The sequence below is a fragment of the Rhineura floridana genome, chromosome 2 (genome assembly GCF_030035675.1).
Source record: "Rhineura floridana isolate rRhiFlo1 chromosome 2, rRhiFlo1.hap2, whole genome shotgun sequence".
Lineage (NCBI taxonomy): Eukaryota > Metazoa > Chordata > Lepidosauria > Squamata > Rhineuridae > Rhineura > Rhineura floridana.
The window spans coordinates 30424515-30440422 of NC_084481.1; the positions used below are offsets into that span (position 1 = coordinate 30424515).

The 15908-nt window shown below is 41.0% G+C and overlaps 2 protein-coding genes across 4 annotated transcripts; both read right to left on the reverse strand.

Annotated features, from left to right (window-relative positions):
* Positions 1-5000: 5000 nt before the first annotated feature.
* Positions 5001-10765, reverse strand: ASNSD1 (asparagine synthetase domain containing 1). Of its 3 annotated transcripts, XR_009760453.1 has the most exons (4): positions 9302-10765; positions 8240-8421; positions 7773-8138; positions 6059-6142 (listed from the first exon to the last, which is right to left on the reverse strand). XR_009760453.1 is itself a non-coding variant. In XM_061608225.1 (3 exons), exons 1-3 carry the CDS (start codon positions 10763-10765, stop codon positions 5887-5889), a joined length of 1575 nt encoding a protein of 524 aa, XP_061464209.1. In that variant the 3' UTR covers positions 5001-5886. The 3 variants fall into 3 exon arrangements, 2 of the variants coding, with proteins under 2 accessions (XP_061464209.1, XP_061464208.1); XM_061608225.1 differs by lacking the exon at positions 7773-8138 and having other exon boundaries at positions 5001-6142; positions 9629-10765; XM_061608224.1 differs by lacking the exon at positions 7773-8138 and having other exon boundaries at positions 5001-6142.
* An 8-nt stretch (positions 10766-10773) lies between these two features.
* On the reverse strand, positions 10774-15578 carry ASDURF (ASNSD1 upstream open reading frame). Its single transcript, XM_061608227.1, has 5 exons — positions 15493-15578; positions 14800-15007; positions 13143-13196; positions 11307-11382; positions 10774-10861 (listed from the first exon to the last, which is right to left on the reverse strand). Exons 2-5 carry the CDS (start codon positions 14866-14868, stop codon positions 10791-10793), a joined length of 270 nt encoding a protein of 89 aa, XP_061464211.1. The 5' UTR covers positions 14869-15007; positions 15493-15578; the 3' UTR covers positions 10774-10790.
* Positions 15579-15908: the final 330 nt, after the last annotated feature.

Consider the following 15908-nt stretch of genomic DNA (forward strand, 5'->3'; position numbering starts at 1 on the left):
GTGTCCGATTTCACACTATGGTTGTACATCATTATTTACTCTACACTTTAAGCATGCCCTTCTTTCTTGGGGTGGTCATGGTCCCCCTCTATTGAGGGGCAGATTAGGCTGAGAGATGGTGAGTAGCCCATAGTCACCCAGTAAACTTTATAGCTCATTTCCATTTAAAAACTTAATTAAAACTATTTACATGCAGGCAAAGTTTATTAAGTAGATCTACACAATACGTTTAAAGCATATCCACGTCTCATTTAAAGCTCATGACTTCCCCTAAAAAATCCTGGGAAGTGTAGTTTACCCTCACAGTTATTGTTCCCACCACCCTTAACAAACTACAGTTCCCATAATTGTGTAATGTGATTCATGTGCTTCAAATATGTGTTGAATATGCTTTAAAAGAATGGTGTGGATCTGCACTAAGTATGATGTGCATTCATTATGAATTGAAAAGAACAATTTTAAAAGATTTTTTTAAAAAACAGGAATGGTTGTACACAGTGGTAGGGCATATGCTTTGCATGCAAGGTCCAAAATTAAATTTCTGGAAGAGACTATTGCCTGGAATCCTGGAGAGCCAATGCTAGTCTATGTCATCAGTACTCAGGTAGATGGCACCAAATGGTCTGAGTCAGCATAAGGCAGATTCCTTTGTTCCTGAAAATTGAAAGAGACCCAAGGGCCACAGTGACTCCGAAATTTATTTATGTATTTTAATTACAACATTTATATACCACTTATTGCAAAAAAAATCTCAAAGCAGTTTACAGAAAGAATTAAAACAATAAAATTATTGGTAACAACAGTTAAAGACAGGTATTTAAAAACATTCAAAATAATAAAACCAACAATGAGTTAAAAACAGATAAAAAACAAAATAGCTTCTACATGCCTGGATAGGCTTGCCTAAACAAGAATGGTTTTAGCAGGTGCTGAAAAGAGTACAATGAAGGCATCTGCCTAATGTCAATAGGCAGGGAGTTACAAAGCGTAGATGCTGCCACACTAAAGGACTGATTTCTTACAGGAGCAGAGCAAGTACTATGTGGCACCTATAGCACGGAAAGCACACCTTGAACTTGGCCTGGTAGCAAATCGTCCAGCAGTGCACATTTCAGAGCAGAGGTGCTATGTGCCAATAGGATCTCATTCTTGTCACCAATCGTGCCACAGCATTCTGTACTAACTGAAGCCCCCGGGTCATGTTGTGCTGCATGGGCATTTCTGTGACCTTGGCTGACTTGCTGCCAGGATTGTTTGTTTTGGTTTTTGGTTAGAAATCCTGACTAGTTGTGGGATGCTGAGGTTTCTGGCTTACTCATAGGAATTTTGTTGTTGTTGGTATGGTATCGCATTTAGGAAATCATCACTATCTTTTTTCTTTTTCTGTTTGCATTTCATTTATCTTTAACCTCACTCCCTTACATCCATGGAAGCAACAACAGTGGTTCCATGCGCTCAGCTCAACCCCCTTAAACCCACTGATGATGCACCTTGTTGGTTGCATGACAGTTGTTTCTTGCCCAATTGTGGTAAAAGAGAATTCACATACTGGGAATTTTTGTTCTCAGGCTGCTGTCTGTGAAGGTAGGTCGAACCATGCGTGTTTTCTCTCTGTCAAATATTACTCACTGGAATTGGGTTGGCTGTCAAAGTGAGTTTATTGCAGCCCACAAAGTAGACAGAAAAGGGTACAGAAACTTCGTACTCTTATTCATTTCTCTTTCGGAAGTCAAGGGTCAAATCTATAAAGAAGTTTGGAGCAGCCATGTTGAAAGGTACGGGCAGGGCATACCAGGTACGGGGTTGCCAACCCTGCTTGGATATCTTTGCAGAGGATCCCTAGTCAAGGTTTACCAACAGCACAATCCAAACCATATCTTCTCAGAAGTGAGTCCTATTGAGTTCTGTGGGGCTTAGTGTTTTTAGAATTGCAGCTTTCAGGAGCATCTGTCTTTACTTCTGAGTGCTCCTGTCTAACATCTCAACAACATTAGGCTCCTTTCTTCCTGCAATGGCCTTTTGGTAACTAGGCTGGCCTGAGGCCACTTAAATCCTTCTTGCCAGAATCAGGTAGGCTAGATTAAATGTTGCCTACCCAGGCTCTATCTTTTAGCTAAGATTTCTATCTTAATTTCCAGTCAGAGAAATGTTTTTGTTTGAATTATATGCTCCAAGCAACTGTGGTTGATGCTTAATGTATCATGCTTAATGACATCACTAGGGCCCGCGCCTGTGACATCACTTGGGTCCAACCCTATGATAATCACTACAGCCCACTTCTCCACTACTCATTCAGGAACGATTCCTTTCTCAAGGCCTGGCCTCATAACACTCCTACACCTTTCCTTGTGGTTCAGTGGCATTTTGCCTGGAAATCTTAGGGGGCATTTGTTCAGTCATTCCCTCACTCCTTGAACTCTTTCCTTGGGCAGGCCTGGAGTTCTTTCTGTGACAAGAACAGGCTGCCTACTCTGCCAGAGAATCCTTAAACCTTTCTTGTCCTTCTCTCCTTACCTCAAACTCTGTAACCAATCTGGGCCAATCATAAGCCTGCCTAACCAAATTTGGTCTGGGCCAATCATAAGTCTGCCTAACCAGTCTTACCTCTCTTGCTGCCCAGACACAAATAAAGTTTTTACCTTACTGTAATTCGTTTAGAATCCCTTGCATTTGGGTTGCATGCCTAGCTAATAAGCAGACCCCTCTTCCCTTCCAGCCTCCCAATGATATATTTTACAGCCAGCTTAAGCCTTCAGTTAGTATATATTCTGTATCAACTATGTAAAATATTACTTCATTGTGGCCAGGGAGAGGTCCCATTATGCCACAATTCTATGTTGAGATTCAGTGTCATCTCACACTCTAATATACCATTTCCTCTTTTTATGAAAACTTTAAACAAAATATCGAAGATTCTGTTGAGCGACATCACAGGGTCTAGTCAAGGACCAATGGTACACACAGGAACTGAGGCAGAGGGATTCTTGCTTTGTGGCAACCTAGGGCAGATTGCCCCAGTTGCTTGTGTAGGATTGCAGTACATAGCAGTGTAAAAGCAGAGCTTGGAAAAGTTACTTCTTTAAACTACAACTCCCATCAGCCCCAGCCACCTTGGCCACTGGATTGGGCTGATGGGAGCTGTAGTTCAAAAAAGTAACTTTTCCAAGCTCTGTAAAGGCCCTGCTACTCCCAGGCTTTTGCCCAGCCATGCCTTTAAAAAGGACCCAGAGCGAGCTATCTCTTATTTACTGCTCTGCTTTCAGTACTCCTGCTCCAGTTCTAGGATCCCAGTGAAGTCTCTGTTATGTGGTGTGGGTGGCTCTCCAGCGATGACTCTCATGTAGGCCTAAATGGTTCCCGGTGCAAGCTCTCCTCTCTGAGCTCCCTCCTCAACTATCACAGGTTTTACTTTTAATATTTTTTGTTTTGTAGCAGTTCCTATCTTTTGGAAAGCCTTCTTTATTTTTGAATATCATTTTTATCTTTAAAAAGTAGAAAAATAATATACAAAAATGGTATCCAGCTGGCCTCTTACAGCTTAATTTTATTATTATTTATATAGTGTTTATAGCAGGGCCTTTCATGTGATAGTGCCTCTTTTTTTGCTGCCCATGGCAACTATTGTGTGCGGGCACCCGCAGCACTTATATCAAGACGAAAACTATTTTTTATTATTAAAAAAGCACTGGCTTATAGTATTTGAAGTGGTACGTGCTTGGTAACGTTGTCTCAAAGTAAAGCTGTGTTCCACTGATTTTTAAGAAGTGCAAATGATATCAAAGTGGAAACTGAAAAAGAAACATACTTTAAAGCTAATTGAAGGAAGATCCGCAGGGAACTGGACAGGGGGAGTGTGACCCTGTTAGTTTTACTGGATCTCTCAGCTGCTTTCGATACCATCGACCATGGTATCCTGCTGGGTCGCCTATCTGGGATGGGACTTGGAGGCACGGTGCTACAATGGCTTTGATCCTTCCTAGAGGGACGGACCCAGAGGGTGGTTATGAGGGATGCCTGCTCGACCTCTTGGCCTTTGATCTATGGGGTCCCCCAGGGTCCAATTCTGTCCCACGTTATTTAATATCTATATGAAACCGCTGGGAGAGGTTATCCGGAGTTTTGGGGTTCGGTGCCACCAATATGCGGATGACACCCAGCTCTATTTCTCCTTTCCACCTAATGATACCAAGGAAGCTGTCCAGGTTCTAAACCGATGCCTGGTATCAGTGATGGACTGGATGGGGAAGAACAAGCTGAAACTAAATCCCGACAAGACAGAGGTGCTCCTTATCAGTCGTAAGACGGATCAGGGAATATGGATTCAACTTGTGCTGGATGGGGTAACACTCCCGCTGAAATCACAGGTTCGCAGTCTGGGAGTACTCCTGGACTCGGCTTTGAGCCTGGAGGCCCAGGTCTCTCCTGTGGCCGGGAGTGCTTTTGCTCAACTGAGATTAGTTCGCCAGTTGCGCCTGTTCCTTGACGTGCCAGACTTGACTACGGTGACACATGCCTTAGTTACGTCCCGATTAGATTACTGTAACGCGCTCTACGTGGGGCTGCCCTTGAAGACTGCTCGGAAACTTAAATTGGTACAAAGAGCTGCTGCCAGAATGTTAACTGGAACTGGGCCCTGAGAACATACAACTCCTCTGTTATACCAGCTCCACTGGCTGCCAATTTGTTTCCGGGCACAATTCAAAGTGCTGGTTTTGACCTATAAAGCCTTATACGGCTTAGGTCCAGGTTATCTGTTAGATCGTGTCTCCCTCTATGAACCTATCCGGACTTTAAGATCATCTGGTGAGACCTTACTCACTATTCCATCTTTTCCGCAAGTTCTTCTTGCTAAAACACAGAATAGGGCCTTTTCGCTGGCTGCCCCCAGATTGTGGAACTCCCTCCCCAGTGAGGTTCGATTGGCCCCTTCGCTTTTGTCTTTTCGTGCCCAGGTGAAGACTGTTTTATTTAGACAAGCTTTTAACTGAAATTGACAAATATTTTTATTTTCTCTTGATTTTTAATAATTTTAAACGTCTTAATCTGTATGATTACTGTTTTAATTGTTTATGGTTCTTAATTGTAAGCCGCCCTGAGTTCTCCGGAAGTAGGGCGGGGTATAAATATTATATAAATAAATTTTTGTAGTTAGCACCAAAGCAACCTGTAGAACCTTGAAAAAAAGATTACAGACACTTGCTTTTTGCCACCTGAACAAACTGCAGACAGTACATTAAAAAACCCACAGCTACTGAGCTTAGCTGGACACTCCCCTCAGCTCAGTGCCCTGGATGACTGCCCAGCTGACCTACCACTAAACCTGGCCCTGATTCAGAAAGTGATCTTGCAGCACAACTGGCTTGAAAGGTAAGGTGTAAATTCAGGAACTGCAGTGGTTTAACTCATGCTTAGCTACCATTTCACTACCCAAAGTAGGTACAGCTATTTTCTATGAATCCCCAACAGATGCCCATTTCTTAGGAAAACAGCTCTTAACAATGTTTCAACTACTTGCTGGTTCCCTTTGTGGAATCTAATAAAGGATAGTGTCTGCTCTGATATACATTCCTCTGAAGTCTTCTGTACATTTATTTTGTTTCATGTTCATGACACAGAACCATCTTTTAGAACAAACTAGGGACCATCCAACTAGCCAGTCACAACAAAGTTCCACTCAAATCAATAGAATTTAGAGTTATCTTTGCTTTCAGTGGGATGTGCAGTACTGACCCCATGCATTTTAACTCAAAAGTAAGTCCCACTGCTGATTCCATTGGGGTGACTCCCAATTAAGTGCGTTGAATGACTGCCTTAGTTGTGTCTGATGTTTCCTGTATTGTGACCACCATGTAATTAAGTTTTAAAAGGCAGCCTTTAACCCGGTAACTAGTCCACTGAAAATGACTGGAGTCTTGTGCATTTGTCAGATGCCTTTTCATTGCTGTTTTCCATTTTTGCAATCCTGGAACCAAACTGCATGGCCCTCTTTGGTAGGACTGATGAGGCTGTCAGGCCAAGCTCAGCAGCTGCCAGGCGCAGAAGCAATTTCTCCCCGATGCCTCGAGGTAGAGCCAAGTTGGCTTTTTCCCAAATAGGAAGAGAATTAAGAAATGATACAACCTCTTCATCAAGAAATGGAAATCTGAAGTGAAAAAAGAATTTTTAAAAAAGTAAATTTCCAAAGAGTTAAAAATAAATGCGAAAAATATTTTAGAAAATCCTTAAATGAACTTATCTGGTGGCAACAGTAAGAGTTAATCAGCACTTTTGCAAAAGAATCAATATGTGTTAAAAGATTCATACATACATACTTCTATAAAAAAAATCAAGGGGATATTATGAGTTGTAGTCAGACTAAGTTAGCCATGCATTACCATCAGACTTAAGTTGAACATGATGACTTGCTTGTCCCATTGCTTTCAATGGGACTAATGTGTGACTAATTTACAGTACAATCCTATACATGTCTACTCAGAAGTTCAACTGAGTTAAATGGGGCTTATTTCCAGGCAAGTAGGCTTACTTTGGATCCAACTCTATGTATACATTTTAGAATACTGTTTTTCCACAAGCTGGGACTGATATAATGTAAACATGCTCAAGGGCTTGGACAAATCTCCTTAGTTTCAAAGGACAATTTCTCACAAGGCATGGTGGGTTGCTGTTTGAGAAACATTAAGCTCCAGGCCCCTGATGCACAGTTGTTGTTGCTGCACCGTTCTTTAGATCCTAGCTATTGGGAGTGGGGGAAGACTATTTGAACCAAGAAAGAAAAGAAATCTATTATTATTATTGTTGTTGTTGTTATTATTTATTACATTTGTATACCGCCCCATAGCCGAAGCTCTCTGGGTGGTTTACAACAATTAAAAACATTAAAAACAAATATACAAATTTAAAAACACCTTTTAAAATGACAGTCACAAGCTCTGTTCTGCAGTTGGTTTAGAAATGGGAAACTGACTTGTGCAGTTCCAGTACAAGATCTGCAATGGTGACTCTCCCTGTGTTGAGATATGAGCCAGATAGGCATATCTGGAACCCATACATCTCACTGCTAGGGTGCCAATCATTGCTGCTTGGAATGTTATGCCAAATGTGTGATGAACAAGTTAGTCACACATCTTCTTTAAGCGTTTCTTCACTCTAGCTTCTTGTCCTAACTTGCCTTTTAAAACACACTTTACAAATTTATTTCATCTTTAAAAGGACCCATTCCCAAAGCTGTCTCTGGTGTGGTGCCTGTTGCTCACTAACGTCTACTCATCAGTGCCACTAGGGTGGAACTGCAGATTATGCATGAAATGAAGACACTAGTTTCTGCTGCTGCCTTGTGTTGATTTCCCCCAACCCCTCTCCTGTAACGTACTGGTCACTTGCCCTGAGTTGTCGATTGTGTGTTTCCCTGCCCTTGCTCCATATCATTGTCTGCTGTTAGTGAAGAAGGGAAGGTTGGGCTTAGGATATAAGTGATCCTAGAAATTAAAGAGGCGGATGGGGAGAACTTAACACAGAAATAATATGTAGTTCCACTCTGAGCGTGACACTGTAAGTGGTTCTTTACAAGCATTCACCCTAGGAGCTGCAAGTTAATGCACACAGAGTCTGCATATCCCACTGATCTGCAAGTAATTGCCTCAGCACATGGTACTAATTGCTACAAACTAATGGCTTCCATGCTGGAGGCAACTATGAAAATGTTCTCTTAAACAAAAACAAGCATGAGAACTCTGTAGAAAGTATGCAAAAGCATCCCCTTCAATTTGTTGCACCTTAATGAAGTCATGATGCTAGCACCACAGACAAGAAGTATTCTCAGCATAAGATGATTTTCAGATTTTGTTTTCTTGAAGAAGTAGCCTGATAAGCTCCCCAAATAGTGAGCCCTGGACCGCTGCCTGGACTCAGTGATGGGCTGGATGAGGGCCAATAAACCGAGTCTGAATCCTAGCAAGATGGAGGCGCTGTGGGTTGGAGGTTCCCAAGTTTGGATAATTGGTAACCATGCCTGTTTTGGATGGGGTCGTACTCCCTCTGAAAGAGCAGGTCCGTAGTCTGGGGGTGCTCCTGGATCCATCTTTGTTGCTAGAGGCCCAGGTGACCTCAGTGGCTAGGAGTGCCTTTACCAGATATGCATTCTGCATGCGCACAAACAAATGTCAGGTATTATCAAGATGAAACAAAGAGGATTTGTACTTAAAACATTCCCCAGAGTACCAGCTCCAGCTGGTCAGCTTACCTAGCTTCTTTGCCATGATCTCCAATTACTCTATCATCCCGGCCAAGATTTCTAGAAGCAATTCGGCCCAGTTCCATTTCCAGTTCTTCATTCAAACCCTTCAAACCATGTTTTTTAAAGCAAGCACGGTGCCTGGAATAGCCTGCAAGCTGCTCATCTGCTCCAATTCCTGTAAGTACAATCTGCAATGTAAGACAAATTGCAATCTTAGCATTTATTTACTTAAGCATTTATATTCTGCTCACTAAACATTGTTCAGAGCAGTTTAGTAAGTCTAAATCCAAACTATCTTTATTGTACAGTATTTTGTACACTTTACACTTACTTTGGAAAGTCTAATTACAGTTGCATCCAAATTCAACTATATTACCTGCAAATATCAGTTTTATAAAGTTCAGTTCTGTACCAATGATTAAATTGTGATCTATTTAAACAGGAGCAGAATTGCATTTTATTCAATCAGATACACGCAGCAGATTATTATTATTATGGTTATTATTATTAGCAGTCATAATAATTCTTAGAGCCATATCATAAAGGTTACAAAAAGAATACCAGAATGAAAGATATTTGTTCCAAGGAGAAAGATTTCCAGAATCCCCAAAAGGGATATGGGTATCAGCACTGAACATTTATCAACAAAATCTACCGCAAAGGTGACAAAGCTGAAATCCAAAGAAGGAAATTAGGCATTAACAGGGAACTGTGCAAGCACTTTCTTTGGTTTCCAAGTGGCACCTTCCACTGCCAAAGAAGGCTCCAACAGCTACACATGCTGTTCTCCTCCTTGAACATAAAAGACTAATCCTAAATGTACATGGTTCCATCGTGCAGAAGTTATTTAAGTAGTTATTGTTGCCTCACCTTTTAGCCCAAATGGGCCCCCACTGGCCAGTTATACATGAAGCATGAGCCGAAGCATGCTTACTCAGAAGTAAACCCCACTATAACCCACCGGGCATACTCCCTAGTAAGCATGCTTAGGATTGCACTACCAGCTGCAGAGTACAAATACGTTGTATGTGAGAGCGATTAGTCATAAATCCATAGATGGCTTCATACCTTTGCAAGACTTTTATATGGTCTGGTATCTCCCTGGATGGTAATCAGACCTTCTCCTCTAGAAGCAAACCACACAGCACAGCCAATGCTATCATCCAAAACAGTGTCCAAGGGATAAACTAAATGACTTATGTGTTGTTGCCTCATTGCTTTTAACTCCTCAAGGGTAACATTGATTTCCACAAAATTCCATGATCTGGAAGGACTGATGGTTTTTAGTTCTTCCAGACCTGCCCTGCCTGTAATTCTGTCAGGCACATTAAAATATGACAAAGAGCCATCAGTCAAAATATTGGCATCATTAAAGCATTCCTGACTAGGTGGCACCTGTTTCTTTTCCTTGCTGTGCTTCTTAGTTGAACTGTTTTGTCTTCCTTGATCCGTTATCTTGAAGGCCACATTGAGAAGATCAATGGATTCCTCTGAAGGCACATGTCTATCAGTGAGGGTTGCTAGGAGAATGGAATCAATGCCACCAGAAAAAAGTACTGCAACATGTGGTTTCCTCACAGCTGCCCCCCACATTTCTCCTCTTAACTGATCACCCTCTCTAACCAAACATAAAACTCGTTTCTTGACTGCTCTACTCAACACATCAATAAACTGGTGAACCACTTTCTTCTTATGCTGTTCTGCAAGAATCATTTGAAGAACTCCCACATCAGCTACATTTTTGGTAAAATCAAAGAACTGGGACCACTCCTGTGTGTCAACAATCTCCTTATTTAATGGAACGATAGGCGCTACCAATGTGTGGGATTCATTCATTACAAGAGACACATGACTTGGCAAACATTTGGAAACCATATTTAAGTCACCAATGGCTGCTGCTTCTATGGCGTTCTCTCTGGAAGGATATTTCCAAGGATGCAGTATTAAAGTCACAGCTTCAGATGCAGCAGAGACCTGGAGATCCAATCTGAAGATTCCCAATGCTGGAACTTCCCACCACTGATAACCAGAGACAGTACTTACAGAACTGAGAATGAGAACTTTGTCTCTCTCTTTATTAAAGTGCCACAGCAGACTGCGGCGGCCAAAGAAGTCTCTGCCAAACCACAAGTAATGCCTTGATGCCTGATAAAAAATAAAAGACCATGGACCTTGAATGGTAGATAACACTGACAAAACATCTGATTCGCTACTGCATGAGCAAAGTTGACGAAAAACAACTTGAGTGTCATTCTCTTCATTCTCTACAGGAATTCCACTGAATATTTCTCCATTCCAAAGAAAAACATTACCACTAGCAGGATCTTCCACAGGCTGTGGAGTCAATTGCCCCCTTAAGTGAAGCACATGGCCAGAAAATAAGCATTGATATGGAAAATGGAGCACCGTCTTTACCAGTTGTTGGCTACTATTAGGCCCTCTTCTTCTAAGATTACACAGAATACCCTCTTTCATGAAACAACCTTCAGGGGGATTTACAGACAAGCTGACCACACAGCAAATTCCACACATTATAAACTTGTCTTTGATGGGTTAGCTATTTCTTTATTTTGGTCTTCTCTAAATTTTCCATTTCCTGATGTGCCTTCTTCAATTCATCTAATGTGTCTGCAAAAAAAGGAAATCCATATTTAGCCCATTAGTTTAAAAGGTAAAAGAAAGTGTTGGCAAGGATTTTAAGCAGCCCATAACTGCACATTCTAATAGTCCAATATATTGCCAAACTTAAAACATATTTACTATAACAATGATCCAGAAATCTGCAAAGACAATCAGGGGAACAACCTCTCTGATCAAATGGGCTAGCCAGGAGCAGGAAAAGGGATGCTGGTATGTACTTCATGTTCCAGATAATAGGGGGGAGGGGCCATGTAGAGCTAGTCACAACGTTTTCTGAATAGTTGCCTATATTTTAATCATCGTGACTACTTACTTCTAATTTTAAGTATATAATTTGGCATATATAAAGGATCATTATTTGTACAAGTGATTTACGAATTCTTTACATCCAACACATAAATAAGACAAACATGAAAGGATATTAGGAACATACTTTTGCATTCAGACAGTGTTTGGGTTCGGTCTGCTAAAAAGAATATGTTGCTGTTGGGCTGCTGCTTATAAACCTTCTGCAAAACAAAAAGAAACAAGCAGGTTTAACTAGAATGGAAAAACAATAAAAGAAGTCTTATTTCTGAGGTTATTATATTATGTTCCAATATTGATTTTAAATTCTAATTAAAAAGATAGGCTGCTGAAACCACATTTAAAATTTCCTCTAAAATATGGTAAACTATTACTTTATCAATTAGAAAACATCTTATTCCCTTCTTTTTTAAATTAGATTATAAACCTCTAGGTAGGGTTATCGTTCATTTTTAGACTCTTGCACTCGGGTCCTGCTTGTGGGCTTCCCCCAGGCACCTGGTTGGCCACTGTGAGAACAGGATGCTGGACTAGATGGGCCATTGGCCTGATCCAGCAGGCTCTTCTTATGTTCTTAGACAACACCTGAATCATACAAGTGGTTTATAAATAATCAATATTTATTTATTTAAAGCATTTTTACTTTGTTTTCAGCAGAAAAAAGCTTACATGTTCATATTACATACGATTAATAAAAAAATTACAGGGCTTATGAAATAAAAGATATACCTCCTTTTCCCTTTTTTCAATGAGGTCAAAAACAGGAAACAAAAGTCAAGCACCAATTCTTAAAGTTACATAGTAGTTCTTATAATGATCAGTTGGAATGGAAACCGTTCAGGGAGAAGATAAGCCCAATGGAACTGGTCTCTTGGCACAGGCAATGGAGTGAGCCCAGCTTGCCATCTCTCCCTTTGTTACAGCCAGGTGATATGATGAACTTATAAATAAGATATCCCAGTATGTCTTGCAAGTTTCAAAAATTCTGACTTGTTTCATTTACACTCTTGAGAAATTATTGTGCTATGGCCACTCTTACAGCCATTATGCATGCACTGTGGCTATACCTGTGGCCACAAATAAAGACCAATTGGAGAATCAATGCTCTAGAGTGCTTCACATCAGGTTTACAAAGCTTCGGAACATGAGTAGCACCTCTGACATCATGTTTGCATTGACTGGGATCCAAGTCATCAAAACGGCAATAGAGGATGTCTGAGTGATTAAATCTCCTTTTTCCACACTTTGGGGGTCCCATGAAGATTTCCACTTTTGCATTTCTCCACTGTGGGGAGACTTGTGTGCTGCTGAATCAAGTATAGCACCTGCTTGTCCATTCTCACATAAGAATCCAGAAAGAGGTTCATTTATCATTCTGTATCCTCTTAGCATGCTTTCATATCCCATGTAAAGCCACATAAAACACATCCATATCCAATAAAATATTGGCTGTTTAAAGAAGAGGAAAACCACTGTATTGTAGCCAGATTCTATGAGAAACCATGCTGGCTAAAACACATATTTGAGAAGGCACAGCAGCTGCTGCATCAATACAACGTCACACATTCTGGCTTTACAGGTTCACTTGAGATGTCACACTAGCGTACCAAGTTGGGCTGGGCTATCAGCAATGGCTGTAATCACCAGAGGTGTGTAACAGCATTGGGCAATGTTGTCTCAACATCCATGAATTTGTCAGAGAGCAGCACAATGGGATAGGATTCTGGACTCACCACTTTAGCTACAACAAAAAGGCACTACAGAATCAACAAGATCATTACAATTCTAAGTACCTAATTTGTAATAGTGACATTTCAGATGAAAAGGGTGACAGGTAGAAAAGCTATGTTAGCTCAGTTTGCTTTGGGCATTGTTGCAGTTATGCACAAATCTAGACACCACTTTCTCACAGTTCTCTACTTTTCGTCAAACATACTTAGGAATAATTTATTAAAGGAATTACCCGGTTCTTCTTCAAGTTGGAAACTTCATCAACTACAACTTTCTGCTCTTTAATCTGCAAGACAGGGAAAACACAGTTATGTAGAAAAATGCAAGTCCCACTACTAAACTGAATTAACAATTTTACTACTTCATCCCAAAGAAAGACAGAATACAATGAATTATAAAATGTAATTTAAGGCCAATGAGCATGTTTATAGTATTGTGCATCAAGTTTATTCTTTTAAAATCCAATGAAGTAGTTAATGTCCATTTCTAAAACATAATGGGTGATATCCAACAATGTCATAGCGCAGAAATCTACTGAAATGGATTCAAGTTATTTAAATCCATTGATCTCAATGGGTCTGCTCTATGACTAACACTGGATAATCACCCAATGTAGGCTTCATAGACATCTTTTTCAGGCAGAATGACCTACATATATCAAATGAGACTGGTTAATACTACAAACACTTTTAGCCACTTCAGAAACACAGCAAGCTCACAGAGGATGCTTAGTATACCAAGCATCAATTAAAATTATTTAGCCAACAAGAGGCTACAAATGTTTTAATTAAATGCAAACAACACATTAGGCATTCAACATAGTTACACATTTTAGTTCCAAAACACATATTTTAAAAGTTGTTTGTGCTCTTTTGGGGTTCTTTACAGCATCAATGAGAAGGAGCAACATGGGTGCATCTTCTGCAAATGCATAATAACAGAAATACTTGTGGAATTCTGCTTTGTTGAACTGTATTTCTGTGTTGAAGGCAGCACCTCTGCATTGAGAGGTAACAGCTCTGCTAAGAGGACTCTCATGATTTACAAAAGGTAGCTTTAACATCAAACCAGGATCCCGTGATTGTACTACTGTGCATGCTTTCTCAGAACAAAGTCACATTGTGTTCAACAGAGCTTTCTTTCTAATAAGTGTATTTAGAATTGTGGTCTTAGGTTAACAAACAATTGGCATCATTATGTTCAAACTGCACTGCAAGTTCTTCATCTCTCTCTTGACAGCCAAGGTTAGTGCTTGCTTGAGATTCTTGAATCAGAAATGACACAAATGCAACAGCCATTTGGGGTGCCTCCGCCACGCAGTTTATTGTGAACTTGGGGCTGCTCATGCATACAAGTTTTATTTTATTTTTTAAAAAAATACTAACAATATAACGACCAAGCATAAAGAAAAAGCAGAGAACAAGTATTGCACCAGTACACAGTAGTGTCAGCACAATTCATGCAAGCAGAGACCAAAAATATAAACATAGCTGTCACAGCTATCCACCTCACAGTAGAAAATTGGCATGATATGGTGTTACAGAAGGCAGGGAGGATTAAACGAAGATGCATGCAAGTTTTGAGAAGCATCCACACAATTTCGTCTTCATCAAAATGCTGTCCCATGTTATTTCCCCATTTAATCTGGATGTACCGTTTCCACGACCGCCGCAAAAAAACACCCAACCCACTAATGGAAACAATAAATCCTGATCAAATGGGAAAAAACATGAGGTGGCATTTTGATGAGGACGACATTATGCGGACACTGGGGAAAAAGACCCTTGCATGCATGAGCAGCACTAACTCCACAATAAACTGTTGTGTGTAAGTGCCCTTAGTTTCTTCCATTCTCCAAAAATAATTTCTTCTGCTCTATTTCACCTCACCTTTCTGTTTAGCTCCTCTTTGTCATACAGGTCCATCCCCTCCCCTCCTTGCGGTGTTTGGCTTGACATTCCCGGCAAGTTGCTTTATTCCTGCTGAGAACAGGCCAAGGCCACTCTCACCTCTTTTTCTGTCTCAGACACGTGTGATTAAGTGGCTGCTCCTTCAACAGATGAAAACTGCACTCAGAACCGGGCAGAATCACCAGATCTGAGGAAAGAAAGCATAAGAACACAAAAGCCCTGCTGAATCTAACCAAAGGCTCATCTAGTCCGGCGTCCTGTTCTCACAGCGTACAACAAGGTACCTACGGAACCTTTGCCCCCTCCTTCCGAAGAAAGAGCAAAGCTCCATTACCGCTCTAGCCAAACATTTCCTAGAACTCTATAGCACGCCCTCCTCCTTTTCGATAATCCAAAACCACGGGAAATACTTCCCCTCTCCTTTGTCAAACGCTCGAAGGGTTAAAAAGGGTTAAATGCTTCCGGGTTCTGAGTGAACGGACTGGGCAGAAGCCGATGGAGACAGGACCTGGCACCATGGAGACTGAAAGGGTTGGTAGAGTGGCTTTCAAATGGAAACCGGAGGAAATCTCTGTAGCTCTCGTCTTTTTTTCTAAACTCTATGGGAGTGACATGACAAGTCACTCTTGGAAGTCAGTCACTGATTCATAGGGTCGCCATAAGTTTCATTACCATGAAAACCCTATTCATATAGGGTTGCCATAAGTCGTAATCGACTTGAAGGCAGTACAACAACGTGAGTGAAGTCAGCCGCGAGGTCCAGCAATTAGCGCTTGGCTAGCTGGGAAATGGACTGCCTTCAAGTCGATTCCGGCTTATGGCGACCCTATATGAATAGGGTTTTCATGGTAATAGGTATTCAGAGGGGGTTTATCATTGCCTTCCTCTGAGGCTGAGAGGCAGTGATTGGCCCAAGGCCACCCAGTGAGCTTCATGGCTGTGTGGGGAATTCGAACCCTGGTCTCCCAGGTTGTAGTCCGACACCTTAACCACTACACCACACTGGCTCTCGCTAGCTGGGAAGGACCATAGAAATAGGAAAAATGAGAACCACACGTTCAACCCTTATTGTATAAAATAGCGTTTCT